Genomic DNA, 16,781 nt, shown 5'->3' with positions numbered 1-16,781 from the left:
TGTAAACCTTATTATGAGACATTGATAATTAGTGACCAACTTTCTTCCTCCTAAATTCTAAATTAAAGTAAATAATGTATTTACTTTAAAGTCATTTAAACAGTGACAAAAAAACAGAACTTTGGGTGTCAGGTGACTTTATTGAGTCAAATTAAGCAGTATGTAAATCCCACAAGCAACCACTTTAATAGCATTAACAGCAGTTTATTGTGTCTTGTAAAACTGTGCATTACAAGCCACTTGTACAATAGTTGACTCCAACCACTGAATCAATCATTGGTCAATTGCTGATCAATCGTCATCAAGCAACTTTAAATAAGCAAAACTAAAACTTAAGTAAGCAAATGTTTTCTTAACAACTAGATTTATTAAGGAAAAAATGCTGTCCTGACCCTGTGTGGAAAAAGTTATTGTCCTCTAGCCCTAATAACTGGTTGTGAAACCCAAGATCTGATGTATGATTTGGGCGCACCTATATCTGGCCATAACCTTTTCAAAGTAAAGTTGAAAATTTGGGAGAAACACTTGGGACATTTAATCAGCAAGTAGTAGTTTAAAACACTTTCTAAATAAGTTTAAACAAGTATTACATAAAATGCACTATTTTTTCATGACAGAAAGAACTTATAAGGTTGATTCACAGTACAAATTCAAATATTTGACAAGAAAGTAAACAGTTGCCAGCAGAAAAGTATATAAATCTTCCATTTCCATCTTTTCCTTCACTTATTTATCAACATCACCCTCTGTGCTCTTGAGGGATGTCCAAGTCCTCGGACACTGATGGTGCATTTCTCTGTCAAAAAGTAGTGCAGATACTTTAGAAAAACTAAAAAAATTGTTACAAAAGGTTTAAATCTATTACAAGCAAAGCAACGCTTTATGCGGTCACATTTGCAACACAGGTTAGCTTTTAAATTTAAAAAGTCTTATTGGTCAAGTGACTGCTATGCGAAACTTACCACTGAGCCGCCTTCTCTGGTCTTGTTGAAAGAACAGGTCAGCCATTTGACATACTCATCTCTAATCTAGAATATGAAATAAATGCACATTTTGAAAAATAAATGAAATAACTCTCACTATAAAACTCATAAAAAATACTACCAATATGTTTTAACTAGAGATGATGTTAAATCACAGAGCTGGTCATTATTAAACAGGTGTTTAATGTGGTGCATTCCCTATAGATAGATCCATAAAGCCACAGAGCCATTGCTAGTGGGGCAGAGATTAGCTTTTATTTAACTACATTTTAACTTAATTTTTTTTCTCTTATAAAGAATACATCTATTCGCTTCCGCTTATCCTTTTCAAGGTCGCGGGGTGCGCTGGAGACTATCCCAGCTGTCGTAGGGCCAGAGGCAGGGGTACACCCTGGACAGGTCGCAGGCTGTCGCAGGGCACAAAGAGACAGACAACCATTCACACTCACATTCACTCCCGCATTCACACCTATGGGCAATTTAGATTACTCAATTAACCTATTCCCACTAAGTGCATGTCTTTGGATGGTGGGAGGAAGCCGGAGTACCCGGAGAGAACCCACGCAAACAGGGGGAGAACATGCAAACTCCACACAGAAAGACCCCGGCCTGATGGTAGAATTGAACTCAGGAATAATATAAAGAATGAATTATAAAAAGTTTGACATACAGTATGTAAGAAAAGTGTTAAGAAACACTGGTATAACGAGTCTACCTCCTTGTTGAGGACACAGTGGACAATGTAGAGAAAAGTACCCTGCTGGGAGTTCAGAACTATAAAAGCAACCTGAAAGAACAGGTTCGTCTGGTACAGGCCAAGAATCCAGGTACAGCCAAGTATAACAAACTGGGCCAGTATCTTGAACAAAATCAACCTGCAAACAGAACAACAGAAGGTTTTTACAGTTCTTTACAAAACATTGGAGCAGGATGTTAAATAAAAAAGTCAGTATGCTAAATGAATTCATTTCTCTACTGTAACTGCACTTATAGTCAAACAGGAAGACATGTTTAGTCTCTAGAGATGAACTGATTGTCTGGCAAGGGAAAGGTATCTCCCGATTTCCAGTCTTCTCTGGTCCAGAAGGGGGACTGGCTGGTCGGCGTCTTGCGCATACATTTCATGAGCAAATTGTTACAAACTACTACTTCTACACACTCACAGTGCACAAATAAAAAATGATTTACTTGCACATGGAAACGCATGCAAATAGTTGTGCGCACACTCACAGGCGCATGCCAACAAGTTGTCAGCATGGAAACTCCCCACCACGAGTGAAGACACAAAGTTCGCCAAAGTAAACGACCACAGAAAATGTTTGTTATGACAAACCTGATCAAACACTTAACTCTGTACTTTTTAAAAATTAGCCAACAAATGAAAAGTGAGTCAAGCTAAACTATTCAGAGCTCAGAACCAACCACAAGTAAGAGAGTCAGGCAAGAGCTGTGAAAGGAAAATTACAGACAGGTGAGAAAAAAGGGGAAAGGGTTGATGTCCTCTCATCCGGGGAATTCATAAGTATACGGGAAAATGATGCAAGTGTCTGATATAAAGGTATACAGCAGCTCATTTCTATTCAATTATTAGCATGCTTGAAAGAGAAAATCCTGTAACTTACTGAGTTTGGAGCAAAAGTTTATTTATCTATTTATTTATTTTTTATTATGCAAATAATATTTTGCATTGAAAAAAGTTGATTATTCTTTTTATATAATGTCAGTTGTAGTTGAAATAGGGAAAAATCTGTGTTGTCATTTAGCAAATAATCAGAATCAGAATGGAAATCGCACTTAGTCTGGAGTCTCTACTGAGTGACATTTTTTTTTAAAAGCTGCACAAAAATCTTAATGATTACTCAGAATTTGAACTTGCTTTTTAAACAAACCTCAAACTTACTTTGTATCTTTGGACTGAGAGATATCACTTTTTATGTTAGCCAAGGTGGGCCGCAGACTCCATAAAGTTGCACCAAACAGGTAGCAATTCATCTGATAAAATAATCAGATTTGTAATTTAACTTTGAGACAAATTATCATTATAAGAAAAAAATGTAATGTGTAATACAGTTCTAACACAAAAATAGACACACAGCAAGGATCGCTATCACTGGCCCTGTTAAAGCCCATTTGAAGTTTCGTTTTTCTGACAGCCAGCATCTGCAATTCAAACGCACATCAGAGACCATTATCCAGTCTTGTACATTTAGTAATAAAAGGATTTAATGCATAAATCGGTGCATTGCACTGTGTCTGACTTACACATTAGCCTCAGTACGTCCATATCCACCAGAATACATCAGTGCCGAAACACCCACAATCACAAATGGAACACCATAGCCAATCAGATAGAGAAGAGGCCTGGGGAGGCCATCTCTTTGAATGACTTTCACCTGGGAGAGCTTCCGTACCAACAAGTGGAGCTGTAGTGCCTCCAGCAACATCCACACAAAACTGGCAACAATAAAGAAGTGGAGAAGCCCTGCCATGACAGTGCAGGCCAGCTGTAGAGACAGATAAATATGTTTAAGCTTTATGGACAATTGGAACACAATAGATAATCTTTTGATAATTCTTGGAGTTTAGCCACATTGTACCTTATTATCAGTGTATTTGTCATTCCACAACAAGAGCAGTTGTGAAAAAAACAGGTTGAGGCAGAGGTGGAGACGGGCTGTGTTGTTAATTTTGGGATTCCAGCTGCACAGAAGGAAGGTAAAGATGGCCAAAGCCAAGAAGAATAGTCCAATAATCACACATATCCGGTTCAGCCACTCTAAGAAGTCATTCTGTGGCACAGGCTGAAAATGAGATACATGGATACTGATGAAAATGGATGTAAATTTGGCTATAACTGTGCTTGACTTATTGGCTTATTGAAATGCTTTAAAGCTGACAAATGTCTAAGATCCAGGAGATTTTTTAAGAGCAATTTTTGTTGAGATATCATCTGAATTTCAGGAGCGCCCCCTCTGGCCTCAGGCTATAAAAGCCCCCCTTCTCCAATACCTGCTGTTCTCATTTTCATGCCCCCCCCCCCCCCCCTTCCTTTTTTCTTTCCTCTCTTCTCCTGTCCTCTCCTCTCTTCCTTTCCTCCCTTTATTTCTCGTTAGTACAGGGGCCTTCAAGGCCTTCCCCAAACCGCAGCACTAATCACACTCCTTCATCCCTCATTGCTCATCGTTACCAAGGGAGTGGTCCCTGCTAGTGAAATGTTGTGTCTCTTTCTAATTCTGCATATGCCAAGAAGTGTGGGATAAACTGTCTAAAACTGGGTGTGTAAAGTGTACTATACTTGTTGACAAAGCAGTTTGACAGAATACCAAATTAAAGTTCTACAGAAATTTTGACTGATTACAAAAAAAAATTTCTTCCACTTAAAATGTAAAAAGGGATTTAACCGCTTATATACACTGCATGTTTCCATTTGTCAAATTGTGGAGTTTTAATCAAATCTGAAAAATGTACAAGTATGTTAAGTCCTGTAAGTAATAAGACTTCAACCTTACCAACATGTAACTGACATACCTCCCCAATCTGCATTATGAGAGCAAAGGTAGAAAGGTGTGAGCAGCTACAAACAGTGTAGTTTTTGTGAGAGTATGCAACCCAGCAACCCTCTTCTGACCAACGCATCGTCTCTCCATTTTGTCCACCTTCGGCTTCTCCGGCTTCCCAGTACACACAAGTGACCATTCCATTATCTGGTACTTCCTAAAAAAAAAAAAAAAATAGGCAAAGGCAAGAATAAAAAGTCTGATTCTTTTTCAATACATGCAGTGGTGTGAAAAGTGTTTGCCCCCTTCCTGATTTCCTGGTGTCTTGCATATTAAACACAAATGTTAATATTGGACAAAGAGAGAAAGACATCATACCACGATCTAAAGAAACAACGGAGAAACAAAGTCACTGATAGCTATGAGTCTGGAAAGCTTCCTGGCTTCCTCCTGGAGTGACTGGGCTACCAAAATTACTCCAAGAGCACATTCACAACTCATCCAGGATGTCACAAAAGAACCCAGAACAACATTAAAGAACTGCAAGCTTCATGTCTCAGTTAAGGTCAGAGTTCATGCTTCAAGAATAAGAAAGAGACTCGGCAAAAATGTCATCCACAGAGGAGTTCAAGAAATAAAACAGTTCTGACCAAAAGGCCCATCTCACCTTTGCCAAAAGCCCATTTTGATGATCTTGAAGACTTTTTGGAAAATATTTTGTGTACTAATGAGATTTGAGTTCCATTACATCTGGGGTTGTTGTGGTGCCTTAGGATCTGAAAAACCATGAATTCTGCTGTTTACCAAAATATCCTGAAGGAGAATATCGTCCATCTGTTCAAGACCTCACTCTGAGGCACGCTGATGATGATTCAAAATTATCCAAAACACATCAGCAAGTCCACCTCCAGCTTAAGAAAAACTAAATTAAGACTTTGGAGTGGCCAAGTCCAATTCCTGACCTTAATCAGATTGAGACGCTGTCGATCAAAAACCCTCCAATGTGGCTGAATGAAAACAATTCTGCAAAGACGAGTGGGCCAAAATTCCTCCACGGAGCTGTAAAAGACTCATTGCCACGTATTGCAACACTTGACTACAGTTGTTGCTGTTAAGGGTGACCCAGCCAGTTATTAGGGTTAGGGGGCAATTACTTTTTTTTCCCTTAATGACAAATACCTACACTTAGACACTGCATTTTGAGTTTACTTGCATTATCTTTGTCTATTATTTATATTTGTTTGATGATCTGAAACATTTAAGTGACAAACATACTAAAAATCCAGGAAAACAGGAAGGGGGCAAACACTTTCACAACACTCTATATGTACAATCTTGATGCTACACCTTGTGTTGAATTGTAAAGTTGACAGGCTCTGTCAGGTTGGTGGTGTTTATTCCTGGTATTATGGCAGTTAAAACATCTGAGTACATCTCTGTCAAATTCTTGGTTTTGAAGTATTGATGACTGAGAATGCTCTCCATCCCATCTAGCGTCAGAAAGGCGGCTGATACAGAACCTGGAAGTGGTCACATCACAAAAAAACCCAACAACAACAACCACATTCATCTTGATGCACCTGTGTCAGTCAACATTTTAAAAAAAAGCTCTTACCATTGTTGGCCCTAGCTAGATCCTCCAAGTTGATTTTCATTTCGTATTCCTTGGCAGAGAGGGATGAACTCTTGCTATCATAGCTCAATGAACCAATGGCCACTAGACTCAAATCTTGAACACAGATATGCATTCATTATGTTTGTATTTACTAAGAACTCAAATTTGACCTATTAGCGTAAAGTTGAGCTTGGTCTTACCCACTGTTGAAGTGTGCATTTCCTTTTTTATTTTCGTCTCAGTCGACGGAGTCATTGCAACAACGAGCTGCTCTGAGAGGCCAAGAATAACACTACCAGTCTCCCCGTCTCCTTCACTGCTTGTGCTGGTAAGTGTTCCAACACCTGAAACCATCTACAGAAGACTTGAGTTATTGTAATGAACAAATAAACAAGCAAATGAAATGAATAAACTGGAAATATAAAGCTATGACTCTGCTTTTTAGTACCATAGATGTAGAAAAGCAGTTTGCAACTGTCTGCAAAGATGTCAAGAACGGAGAAAATTGCGTTAGATAAAAAATAACTGCCGGGTTTTCTGTGCATCACGTTACATCCTATTTGTTGTGTAGCATTTACAAGTTAACGTTTTTAACTACGTACCACATCCGGTAAAAGGACACCTGTATTGTTCTTCAGGTCTTCACCCAAGTTTTCAAGGAAAGCTCTCTCTTTTGTCTTATCCTGAAATTAACGTTTGGGTTTAGTTTATGTTTGCTACACGATTGCATCTTTAAAAAACGGGGATTTATGTTTTGTATAACTGTCTAATTACAGTCGAATGTATTACTGTGAAAAAGGGATCTTTATCAAAGAACTAACTTACAATCAAAATCATGAAACATAACGGGTTATTAATGAACTTTGTTATGCATTAAAAAGTTAGCCAGTTAGCCTCTAAAACATAAATCACCACGAGTCTTACCTTATTAGGTTTGATTTCATCTAGAATGTCTTCAAGGCCTGTCAGTAAATTAAAAAAATACATTTAAATTCTAAACACTTTTGAAAATCTAAAATGTCTTTGAAGTCAGCTTTGCTCACTTTTACAAAAAGTGATGCCCGCCTTCCAAATTACACCAGTTGATGGGTAGAATCCATCAGGGCAGGAACAATAGAAGGTGCCTGGTGCATTAGTACACACAGTTTGGTTACCACACAGTCCAGGAGTTTCACTGCACTCATCTATATCTAAAGCGGTGAGAGAAACACAAGGGGCTGTTTTTCTTGCTTGTTTGTTTTTTGTAAATTATATATTTATTTGCTTTTGGAAACAAAAGAGCATAGGAATAGCACATACCATTGCATGGGTTAGCAATGCTGGCTATAACATGTGGATTGTCCACTCGATAACCAGTAAGGCAGGTACAGTTGTAAGATCCAATTGAATTTGTGCAGTTACAGTTTGCTCCACAGATGTTCAACACATGGTCAGCACACTCATCAATATCTGTAACACACATTTAATCAAATTCAAGCTGCAGGTCAAAAAATACTACGGCAGGTTGTGAGACTGAACCTGTTTCTTTTGTATATATTCTGCATTTTTTCATATTAAACTGCAGTCTCTTTGCCTATATCTACAGTTTTCAGCTAGTGCCTTTGTAAATATGTTGTAAATACCAGTGCATATGTTGGTCATGCTGGGTTCTTTGGATTGATCAGTTGGTGCGTAACCTGGTATACACCCACAGGTATAAGCTCCAGGTGTGTTTGTGCAGATAGAATCAGGGCCACAGATAGATGAGGTTAGACACTCATCATTATCTGAAAAGAAGACAGTCAGTGTAAACAAATTCAATTTATGTTCTTTGTGTACTGAAAATTACACTTAATATGCTTTTCTAATTATGTTAATCACTCAAAGAACTTTATGCTACAAGCTATATTCACTCAAACACACAAAAGGATTTTCCTACCAAACACATGACATAAATAATAATACAGACCTTGGCAAACAGGGGTTGCATCTGATTGAATGTGAAAGCCTTCATTGCAGTTGCACACATAGCTTCCAATTGTATTGGTGCAGGACCCATATTGCCCGCAGATATTGGCAAGACATTCATCAATATCTAAACATACCACAGTTACCAAGTTAAAATCTGCATTAAAAATAGATTTTGTTATTTTGTGTTTTTATTGGTACCTGTGCATCCATTGGACGTTCCAGGTGGCAGTGTTGGATCTGCTACACTGAAACCATTCAAACAGGTGCATATATATGACCCGACGGTGTTCTTACAATTTGAGTTAGGACCACAAATCCCTGTAGTCTTCTGGCACTCATCAATATCTGACAAAAAGAATAATAACAAACCAGCTGCAAACTTTAACAGTATTGACATTTAGTGAAGTTTATTTTCTTTTGTTTTTAGTTATTTATTGTTACTTTAGTTTGTTTGTGAAGTTTATTTAGAACAAACATTAGTGTAAATCTTTGTATTATTATCATTCAGCATGGTTCCTATCTCCAAGAGAGAGGCCAGCCATCCTTTGGAGAAGGCTCATTTCTGCCACTTGTATCCACATTCTAAATTTTGTGGTCTCTACCCAGAGCTCTTTGATCAGCTTGATGGCCCCCCTTACCTACAGTGTCCTGGTAATGCTGTGAAAGTTCTGCCAGAGGTGGGAGTTGAAGATCTCTTTGATAGTGGCCTCTCCCAGACTTTCCCAGAGCACCTGCACAATGCAAATCAAATATGTACAATAATTATCACACATAATTTATTACTTTATGGTGATTTTAAATCACATATATTGGCTATTTATTTGTTCATACCAGGAGGAAACACAGTAATAACAGGTATCACAAGCAAACCTGAAACAAAGAAGATAAAAAGTTATAGAAATGTTTAATTAATCTTAAAAATTACTGTTAAATTGTTATACTATTGAAAAGTAATCATTCACGTTACCATCTCTATAATGTCACATACCAACTTCATTTTTACACTTGAATCAAACTGAGGAATGCCTCCAAGACTGTATAATTTTTCTTTTTTAGTAGAATACATTAAGGAACATGACAAAGGATATATTAATGTAGTGCACACGGCATGGAAAGATGTGCTGTGTTTGCAAGTTTAAGTATGCTCTCCAGGTGACAAAATAAATGCTAATCAAAATAGTCATAAAAATAACTACAACAATCCTCATCCACCTACATGGACTGAGTCTTATATAGTGCTTTTCTACTCTACCTGACAACTTAAAGCACTTTATACAACTTGCCTCATTTCCACATTCACACCTATTTATAAAAAAACAAGCATTCTGTTGATGTGTTATTGCTTTATATGTAACATACACACACATGAATACATGGTGGTTCCTCACTTGTTTCTACACATCCTAATCAATGTCCCCTCATCTTGGGTTCACAGTGTGTCTTCTTTCAAAACTTGGCAAAGTAATGACACAGCACAATAACTTGTACTTCCATAAAATTGTTTGATCTTGGAATCTGCAGTTGTTGAGAAATGATCCATAAAGCTTCTGGAATGAGCTTCCCAAAGCCCTGACCTCAAGTCTACTAAAAATATGTGGACTACGCTTTAAAGCCGGGTCCATGCAAATGCAAAAGAGTGGTCAAATATTTGCTATAATAATTTTTTTGAGGGTTACCAAAAGCGTATGTTCAGATGTATTTTTCTTTAGGACTGCCAACAGAACATTTATCAAAGGCAAAATACAATTTCAATCAAAAAGAGCTTTTTTCATTAAAAAAAAAATCTAGATTTTTTTCTGCTTTCAGGTTCTATTTTGAATTGAATGAAAATTACATACCAAGTAGAAGTGACAAAGCAAAGTAATTCATCATCATACGAAACATCGTGTGTCAATGACATCTGCTCGTCAGTCCTGAACACACTGTGAAATTTGAATTGCTTCCCAAAAAAGTTAATCCTGCCTTAAACATGCAAAGAGATAATGCAAATACAAATTGAAGATGATAAAAAAAATACAGTCACTGTGCACCATTTGTAGCAGACATGTTCAAGGATTGCAATTAAAATAGCCCATTATTTAATCACTGCTTATCTTATGCACTGTATCGTGCATACATATATATACACTGTGTATCTGTTTCCCTTTATCATAGCTTTTCGATCTAATCTTGGTCAAATCCATAGTCTTCTTCCTTGCTAACAAGTTTATTATATGACCTTATTATATGACCAGCGACAAGTCGAAGTTAAACAGTCAAATGTGTGATAAAGGATAAACAAGTGCCTATAAGTAATTATTATTAGTCAGTTCAGATTGTTCATCAAATTTTCTCTTTCTTATTAGTGTTTGTAGCATTTAATGTCATGTTTCCTTGGCAGTGCTGTTTTTGTGAGTCAATCAATGTGGATAATGGAAAGTAAAGGCAACAATCAATACTACTTTACTAGTTGACAAGATAAATTTTAAAAAATACACTTCTCTTTTTGTTTTGTTACTTCTGGGAGGGTTTTGATAAGTCATATAGGACAAATTTGTACACGTGTTCTAAGGCCCATGTCAAGGTATGTTCTTGTTATGGTCAGAGCCTGCAATTCAAGCACATGTGACACATTCTTGGGTTTCTTTTGTCTCTAATATTGTGTGTGTGTGTGTGTGTGTGTGTGTGTGTGTGTGTGTGTGTGTGTGTGTGTGTGTGTGTGTGTGTGTGTGTGTGTGTGTGTAATGTATATCTAATATAAATGAAACAGGGTTGAATTAAACTGCTCCACAGAGCAGGCTATCATTGTAATCACTCGCTAAATCCTCTGTTACACACTAAATGCTATTGACATACAGGTACTATGAGGGATATTTTATGTCTCTTTAATTGCTTCTCACACAGGCAAATTGCATTTATTCACAAAATGAATATTTAAAACTAATAAAACCCTAAAACACACATTTTACTAGTTTATTAGTGCAGATTGTGGATATCATCTTACACACGTGTTTGAAAATGTTGCGTTAAAGGTAGTGCCACTTTCTGGAAATATTTTCCTCGGTGGATGAGTAGTGGGGTGGTAGAAAGAAACTCTTAAACAAGATAAACTGGTGAATACAAGGGAACAAGCGGAACCCTTCAAAGGGACTGGTAGGAACCAATGTCTACAGTAAATGTTTCCTATTGACCATAGAGGCAAACGGAACAAGTGCAATTGGAGTGCACACAGCGGTAAGACGGTATATAATCATTTATGAGCCGATATTTCATATTTAGTCTTTTTAATTTCCAATATTTTTTGCATTGGTCGAAGATGGATAGGTCTCATGAGTTTACAGTGTTCCTGCTTGTTTTCACAGTTAGCTACAGACCGCAGCTACAGCTGCTTGCAAAATGTGGTGCTGCTAAAGCTAACGTACAAAGATATAAACATCAGTTACACCTCGTTTCGTATAACTTTAGCCTAATTTAACTTTAGTCAGTCTTTCTTGTAATATTACAAATGAGTCATGGAAGGGGGATAGGTTTCCTTTATTCTGCCGCGTTTGTTTTAATCCTAAAATTGTCATAACTTGCTGAAAACGCTTATAAAGCATTATTTGAATGTCTTCGTGCAGGGATATCGTACCTTCACAGACCTTTTCGGTTCTCTGTTTCTCAGCTGGATAATCTGAGTTAAAAATGAACACAAACTGACTGAATTATATATTATTATGTATTATCTTATTAGTATCATTACTCTGTTTTCGTAACGGTGTGTCCACCTCGCCTAAAGCAGCTGTTGATGTGGTGTCGTAAATCCAGAGACTGACAACCAACCATGACATCACTGGTAAGCTTTCATTTGACAACACAAAAGTATGTCTTTATTTTCTTTTGATAATTTGATCCACTCTTGTGCTATGTTTAATGCCGTGAATCTACAGTGTTGTGCAAAAGTCTTGAGCCATCCCTCATTTCTCCATGTTTTTTTTTCCAAGTAGCCAGAATTAATTGTATTTTTAAGTGGTCTTTGGAAACAGTTCTCCAGGCTTTCTGACGGAGTTTTCTTTGGCTGCTTCGTAAACTCATTTTCAGTCCAGTCCTTGCACCTAATTATTTTCAGAGGAGTTGCTTTTCGTTTTTTGTTTTTTTGTTGGTCGGTTTGTTTGTCAACCACTTAACACTGACCTATTATTCAAGCATGAAAGAGGCAGGTAACACAAAAGATTATCCAGTGTTGTACCTCATTACAGTTCGGCTCATTTCAGTTTGGCTAATTCCAGTTTCCCTTTTTTTTTCTCTCTCTTTTTTCTCTTTCTAAAAACTACATTGACAGCAGATGCAAAAAAAATATTCACTTTTTCCAGTGCTTTTCTCGCTTTTATTTGTCTCCATAGTCTTCCTTGAAAATGCTTTGATCCTTTGTGGTCTTCTTTACATTGTCCAATCAGGTTGGCAATGATTTTAAGTGTCTGATTAGGTTTGTTGTCAAAAAATGAGCTTTGGACGTTCTTCTGGAAGCCTGGGGAACTATTACAGAAGACATCTTGGAAGAAATGACAAGAAAGCTTGGATAAGAGAGTTCAGGCTGTGTTGAAGAATTAAGCAAATTATACTAAATATTGACTTTAAAGTTTGTTACAATTGTACAAACTCCATTTTTACCTTATATGTGGTTTGAGTAAGTTATTGCATTTCCATTTTATTTGTAAATATAAAGGAAGAGACTCAAGACTTTTGAGCTGTACTGGTCCGACATGGCTTTCATGGTGTGCACATTATTCAAATGTGACAGGCTTCCAACAAGAACACTTTTTCTCTTACAGGGAAGCAGCAGCAGCACCTCAACCACAGAATACATCGTGCGTGTCCCCAAGTGAGTAACACATGTAAATATCCAAAGAGATTTGTGTGCACAGGACTTGCCTTATGTCACTGTTTTGCATGTGTTCATGTGTGTTTTGGTCATTCTAGGTGTCACTTGAAGACGTGCATGTGCATGACTATTAGAAGATGATTGTGACGCAAATGAATTGAGCTCAGTTATATTCTTCTTTTTTTTTTCTTTGCATAGAAACACTAGCAAGAAGTACAATATAATGGCTTTCAATGCAGGGGACAGAGTCAACTGTTCAACATGGACACAGGTGGGCTTCATACTTTAACTACACCTCACAGACAAAGCTTAGGTTTTCAGTATGACAGAGCTAGAGTTGATATGAGAAAGGAATATCAGCCAGTCTTATTCGCCTTAAACAAAAAAAAAAGAGCGAGAAAGATGTGATAAATTTAGGAATGAGTAGGCTGGGGTTTGTTTTTTTTTCACTTTTCCATTGCTCTTTCTCCTTTCCCCAGGCTCGTATGGAAAGAGATATGAGTGCTCGGAAGATATATGGGGAGGAAGAGACCCCTGAAGGCGCAGCAGGTAGTGAGTTTGGCAAAAAGCAGCGCGAGGAAGCTCGTCGGAAGAAGTTTGGTATCGTCACGCGTGAATTCAAAGTGGAGGACCAGCCCTGGATTCTCAAGGTTAATGGTAAAGCTGGCAAGAGGTGAGTAGAGAGACTCCCTCTGAGTTACTCTCCAAAAGTGTTGGTAATGCAAGATAAAATTATGTATTATAAGAGTTATTATTTAGAGAAATCTCGGTGACTTGATGTCTGTAAAGAATGTTTTTTTTTTGTTTTTTTTTAAGGTTCAAAGGTATAAAGAAGGGTGGCGTTACAGAAAATGCATCCTACTACATCTTCACGCAGTGTCCCGATGGAGCTTTCGAGGCTTTTCCTGTTCACGGCTGGTACAACTTTACACCACAGGCCAAACACCGAACTCTGACTGCTGAGGAGGCTGAGGAGGAGTGGGGCAGGTGAAAGGGAAAGGACGGGGGTGGTTTGGGATTAAAAGTGATGAAGAAAAATGAGTACTTAAAAAATAAGTACTCAGTTGACCCTAGATGTTAATTGTTTGATTTTAAGACAGTCACCCTCTGTTTTTCTAGGCGGAACAAGGTGGTGAATCACTTTAGCATCATGCTTCAGAGACGTCTTCGAGAGCAGGAGCGGGGTGAGGAAGACGAAGACGAAGGAGAAAAATCTGGGAAGAAGAAAAAGAAGGGGGGCGGAAGAGGGGGTGACCTGCGCATTCATGACCTGGAGGACGAGCTGGAGATGAGCAGTGATGACAGTGACAGCAGTATGGGGGACGGTAAGGAGAAAGACACAACAAGAAGAAGAGACTATTGTAAAACGTCTCCGGCTTTCATCTTTTGATTTTTTTCCTTCAAACACTTTGGCTTTGTTGGACAGATGGAGAGAGCAAGCCAAAGGTAAAAAAAGATGCTGGGAAAGGAAAAGCAAAGAGAAAGAAGCAAAAGAGTAAAGACAACGAGGCTCTGGAAGACAGCGATGACGGAGACTACGAGGGCCTAGAAGTGGATTATATGTCAGATGAAAGCAGGTCAGATCCGTTACACGGTAGCACACAAAGACTCACACTGTATCAACAATGTTTGGTTTTTTTTTGTTGTTTGTTGTTTTATTTATTCATTTATTTTGTGTTTCAAATTTAGCTCAGAAGAAGAACCGGAAAAGGGAAAGCCTGTCAAAGCAGAGGAACACCCTAAAGGTCAGATCAATTTATTGTTAAAAATACTCAATAAAAGTGAAGCTATAAAACACAGTAAATGTAAATGGACGTGTACTTGGATGTTCACACAGTCTCACACACATTCATACAAACCCTAAAGGAACACAATCTGATGGATGCATCACAGGCGACTCACGGTTTCAACATGCTGATTGGTAGACGCACCATTCTATCTTTTGCGGCACAGGCACCCCCAAACATATGATTTTATGCATACAGTGTCAAAAAATTTATTTTAGGCATTGAAAAGTTAGGTGAGTGGAAGGTGACCTGAGTAGACACAATCTTGAAAATGACTTAGGTCTCATATAACTTAGCTCCGCATCTGGACGAACGTTATGGCCAGATACCTGCCAGAAGTGTCTAGTTTTTCACTAATCAATGTATTTAGATTGTTTCTGAATATTTATCCTTTTGTAGGGATTGATGAAGAATCTGAAAGTGAGGAAGAGAGTGAGGAGGAGAAACAGAATGATGAGGAAGCAAAAGAGGAGGAAGAGGAGGAGGAAGGGAAGAAAACCCCAGTTCAAATGGAGAAGAAGAAGAAAAAAGGTAAAAATTTTTTTAAAAAAAAGTCACAACACGTACTGTTGAATGGAGTATTTTAAAATATGTGAGCAATGTGTGTGTATGAGTAGTCAGATTTATGTTCTTGTGCTTCACAGACAGCAGTGGAGAATCAGACAGCTCAGATGACAGTGACATCGAAGGAGAGACGGCCTCTGCTCTGTTCATGGCGGTTAGTGTGCGTAACTGAACAAATTCACATTTATTTCTTTTTAAGCCAAATTAGTTTGTAATATATTTTCCTATCATTATCATAATTAACATCAGTGCCGTTGTTGCTTAATAAAACAATGGCTCGACCAGTGTGCGACCAGTTTTGTAATGCTGAAGCTTTGGAGTATTTCATATTAGTGCGGATTGTTATTCTATATTGGAATTTTTCATTCTTTGTTTGCATTCTCATCAATTATCGTCTTTTCCTTCCTATCTCAGAAGAAACGCACACCTCCTAAACGTGCTGGTGGCCGTGGCTCTGCAGGCAGCTCCAGGACTGGTAGCCGTCCTGGAACTCCATCCTTAGACTCTGCCTCCACCTCGAACACACTCCGTGCTGCCGCCAGCAAGCTGGAGCAAGGTGATTTCTCAGAAAGCCCACACAAATGCTCATACGTTCACAGTATAGTGTACATACGTAGATATATGCAGGACCTTCACAAGTAGCTTTCTACTCTCAAATCTTCTCTTTTTGTTATTCCATTCCAAACAAACTTGTCTTCTCTGTCTTGTCTCCAGGTAAGAGACAAGGTCCTAGCATCGACTCACCTGCTGCCAAAAAGCTTAAGATGGAACCCAGCACCCAGAGCCCTGTTCCCTCTGGGAAGAGCACACCTCAACCCCAATCAGGCAAATCCACCCCAAGCTCAAGGTAAGGTCCAGGTTTTTTTTTTTTCTTCAATACAGTTTCATAGACACACAGTTATTTCTTCCTGCTTGTCTTACGATTCAGAAGGCTAACATAAATACACCAATAGATATATAATGTAAATATGAGTGTTAAACTGTATTCTTTACTTTTCATTCACCCCACAGTGATGTGCAGCTGACAGAGGAAGCAGTCCGCCGCTACCTGATCCGTAAACCAATGACCACTAAAGACTTGTTGAAGAAGTTCCAGACTAAGCGCACCGGCCTGAGCAGTGAGCAGACTGTCAACGTGCTGGCACAGATCCTTAAGCGCCTCAATCCAGAGCGCAAGAACATAAACGACAAAATGCACTTCTACCTCACTGAATAACCAAAGGAACAGAGGGATGTTGTGGTTGTAGAAGTGGTGAAGTGCTAAAACTGACCCTCTTTTGTTCAAAGGTTATAGTGTTTTCAATAAAACCCATGGAAGAATAGTCTGTACAGGTTGTTCTGTGATATGCCACAGCACAGGAAGCTAGACCCGCCTTCAGCAGAAGTCACCTTAAAGCGGACTTATTTTGTCAGTTTTCTTTTCTGTATTTTTATTCTTGAACTCTAAAACAGTAAAATTGCTTTGCAAGATTTCCAGTTCAAAATATATACGTGTAGATTTTTTTATCTTCCACTTTGCTGTAGTGCAGTTTATCCTTTGTTTTA

At 38.2% G+C, this 16,781-nt stretch overlaps 2 protein-coding genes across 8 annotated transcripts; one reads left to right on the top strand and one right to left on the bottom strand.

The window, feature by feature from the left end:
* Positions 1 to 160: 160 nt before the first annotated feature.
* On the bottom strand, positions 161 to 7,857 carry LOC147332416 (putative adhesion G protein-coupled receptor E4P). 4 transcript variants are annotated; one of them, XM_086288932.1, is made up of 17 exons: positions 7,718 to 7,857; positions 7,395 to 7,544; positions 7,139 to 7,285; positions 7,020 to 7,057; positions 6,698 to 6,778; positions 6,544 to 6,573; positions 6,296 to 6,449; positions 6,096 to 6,209; positions 5,828 to 6,000; positions 4,512 to 4,697; positions 3,581 to 3,784; positions 3,246 to 3,487; positions 3,077 to 3,143; positions 2,884 to 2,975; positions 1,699 to 1,858; positions 963 to 1,028; positions 161 to 796 (listed from the first exon to the last, which is right to left on the bottom strand). In XM_086288932.1, exons 1-17 carry the CDS (start codon positions 7,734 to 7,736, stop codon positions 740 to 742), a joined length of 1,980 nt encoding a protein of 659 aa, XP_086145058.1. In that variant the 5' UTR covers positions 7,737 to 7,857; the 3' UTR covers positions 161 to 739. The 4 variants fall into 4 exon arrangements, with proteins under 4 accessions (XP_086145058.1, XP_086145059.1, XP_086145060.1 ...); XM_086288933.1 differs by having other exon boundaries at positions 7,020 to 7,048; XM_086288934.1 differs by lacking the exon at positions 6,544 to 6,573.
* A 3,338-nt stretch (positions 7,858 to 11,195) lies between these two features.
* Positions 11,196 to 16,558, top strand: gtf2f1 (general transcription factor IIF, polypeptide 1). 4 transcript variants are annotated; one of them, XM_086288940.1, is made up of 14 exons: positions 11,196 to 11,258; positions 11,806 to 11,859; positions 12,836 to 12,885; positions 13,084 to 13,156; positions 13,365 to 13,558; positions 13,702 to 13,872; positions 14,005 to 14,210; positions 14,312 to 14,462; positions 14,575 to 14,630; positions 15,072 to 15,203; positions 15,317 to 15,390; positions 15,651 to 15,792; positions 15,951 to 16,083; positions 16,248 to 16,558. In XM_086288940.1, exons 2-14 carry the CDS (start codon positions 11,848 to 11,850, stop codon positions 16,450 to 16,452), a joined length of 1,599 nt encoding a protein of 532 aa, XP_086145066.1. In that variant the 5' UTR covers positions 11,196 to 11,258; positions 11,806 to 11,847; the 3' UTR covers positions 16,453 to 16,558. The 4 variants fall into 4 exon arrangements, with proteins under 4 accessions (XP_086145066.1, XP_086145063.1, XP_086145064.1 ...); XM_086288937.1 differs by having other exon boundaries at positions 15,317 to 15,396; XM_086288938.1 differs by having other exon boundaries at positions 11,203 to 11,258; positions 11,803 to 11,859; positions 15,317 to 15,396.
* The last annotated feature ends 223 nt before the right edge of the window (positions 16,559 to 16,781 follow it).

This window comes from Aulonocara sp. 'chitande type north' Nkhata Bay, linkage group LG4 (assembly GCF_057382095.1).
Source record: "Aulonocara sp. 'chitande type north' Nkhata Bay isolate Kocher_YH1m ecotype deep benthic linkage group LG4, A_spYH_male_GT1.1, whole genome shotgun sequence".
NCBI classification, from domain to species: Eukaryota; Metazoa; Chordata; class Actinopteri; order Cichliformes; family Cichlidae; genus Aulonocara; species Aulonocara sp. 'chitande type north' Nkhata Bay.
The sequence above is the reverse complement of the archived record's forward strand: the minus strand, read 5'-3'. Positions and strand labels throughout refer to the sequence as shown.

Bases quoted from the DNA above. Each gene is read 5' to 3' on its own strand.
- gtf2f1 (XM_086288937.1), top strand. The intron at 15,793-15,950 runs GTGATTTCTCAG...TCTTGTCTCCAG, and splicing joins CGCCAGCAAGCTGGAGCAAG to GTAAGAGACAAGGTCCTAGC. The intron at 16,084-16,247 runs GTAAGGTCCAGG...TTCACCCCACAG, and splicing joins AAATCCACCCCAAGCTCAAG to TGATGTGCAGCTGACAGAGG.
- LOC147332416 (XM_086288932.1), bottom strand. The intron at 6,779-7,019 runs GTAAGACTCGTG...CGTTAATTTCAG, and splicing joins ATGAAATCAAACCTAATAAG to GATAAGACAAAAGAGAGAGC. The intron at 797-962 runs GTAAGTTTCGCA...ACTTTTTGACAG, and splicing joins CCAGAGAAGGCGGCTCAGTG to AGAAATGCACCATCAGTGTC.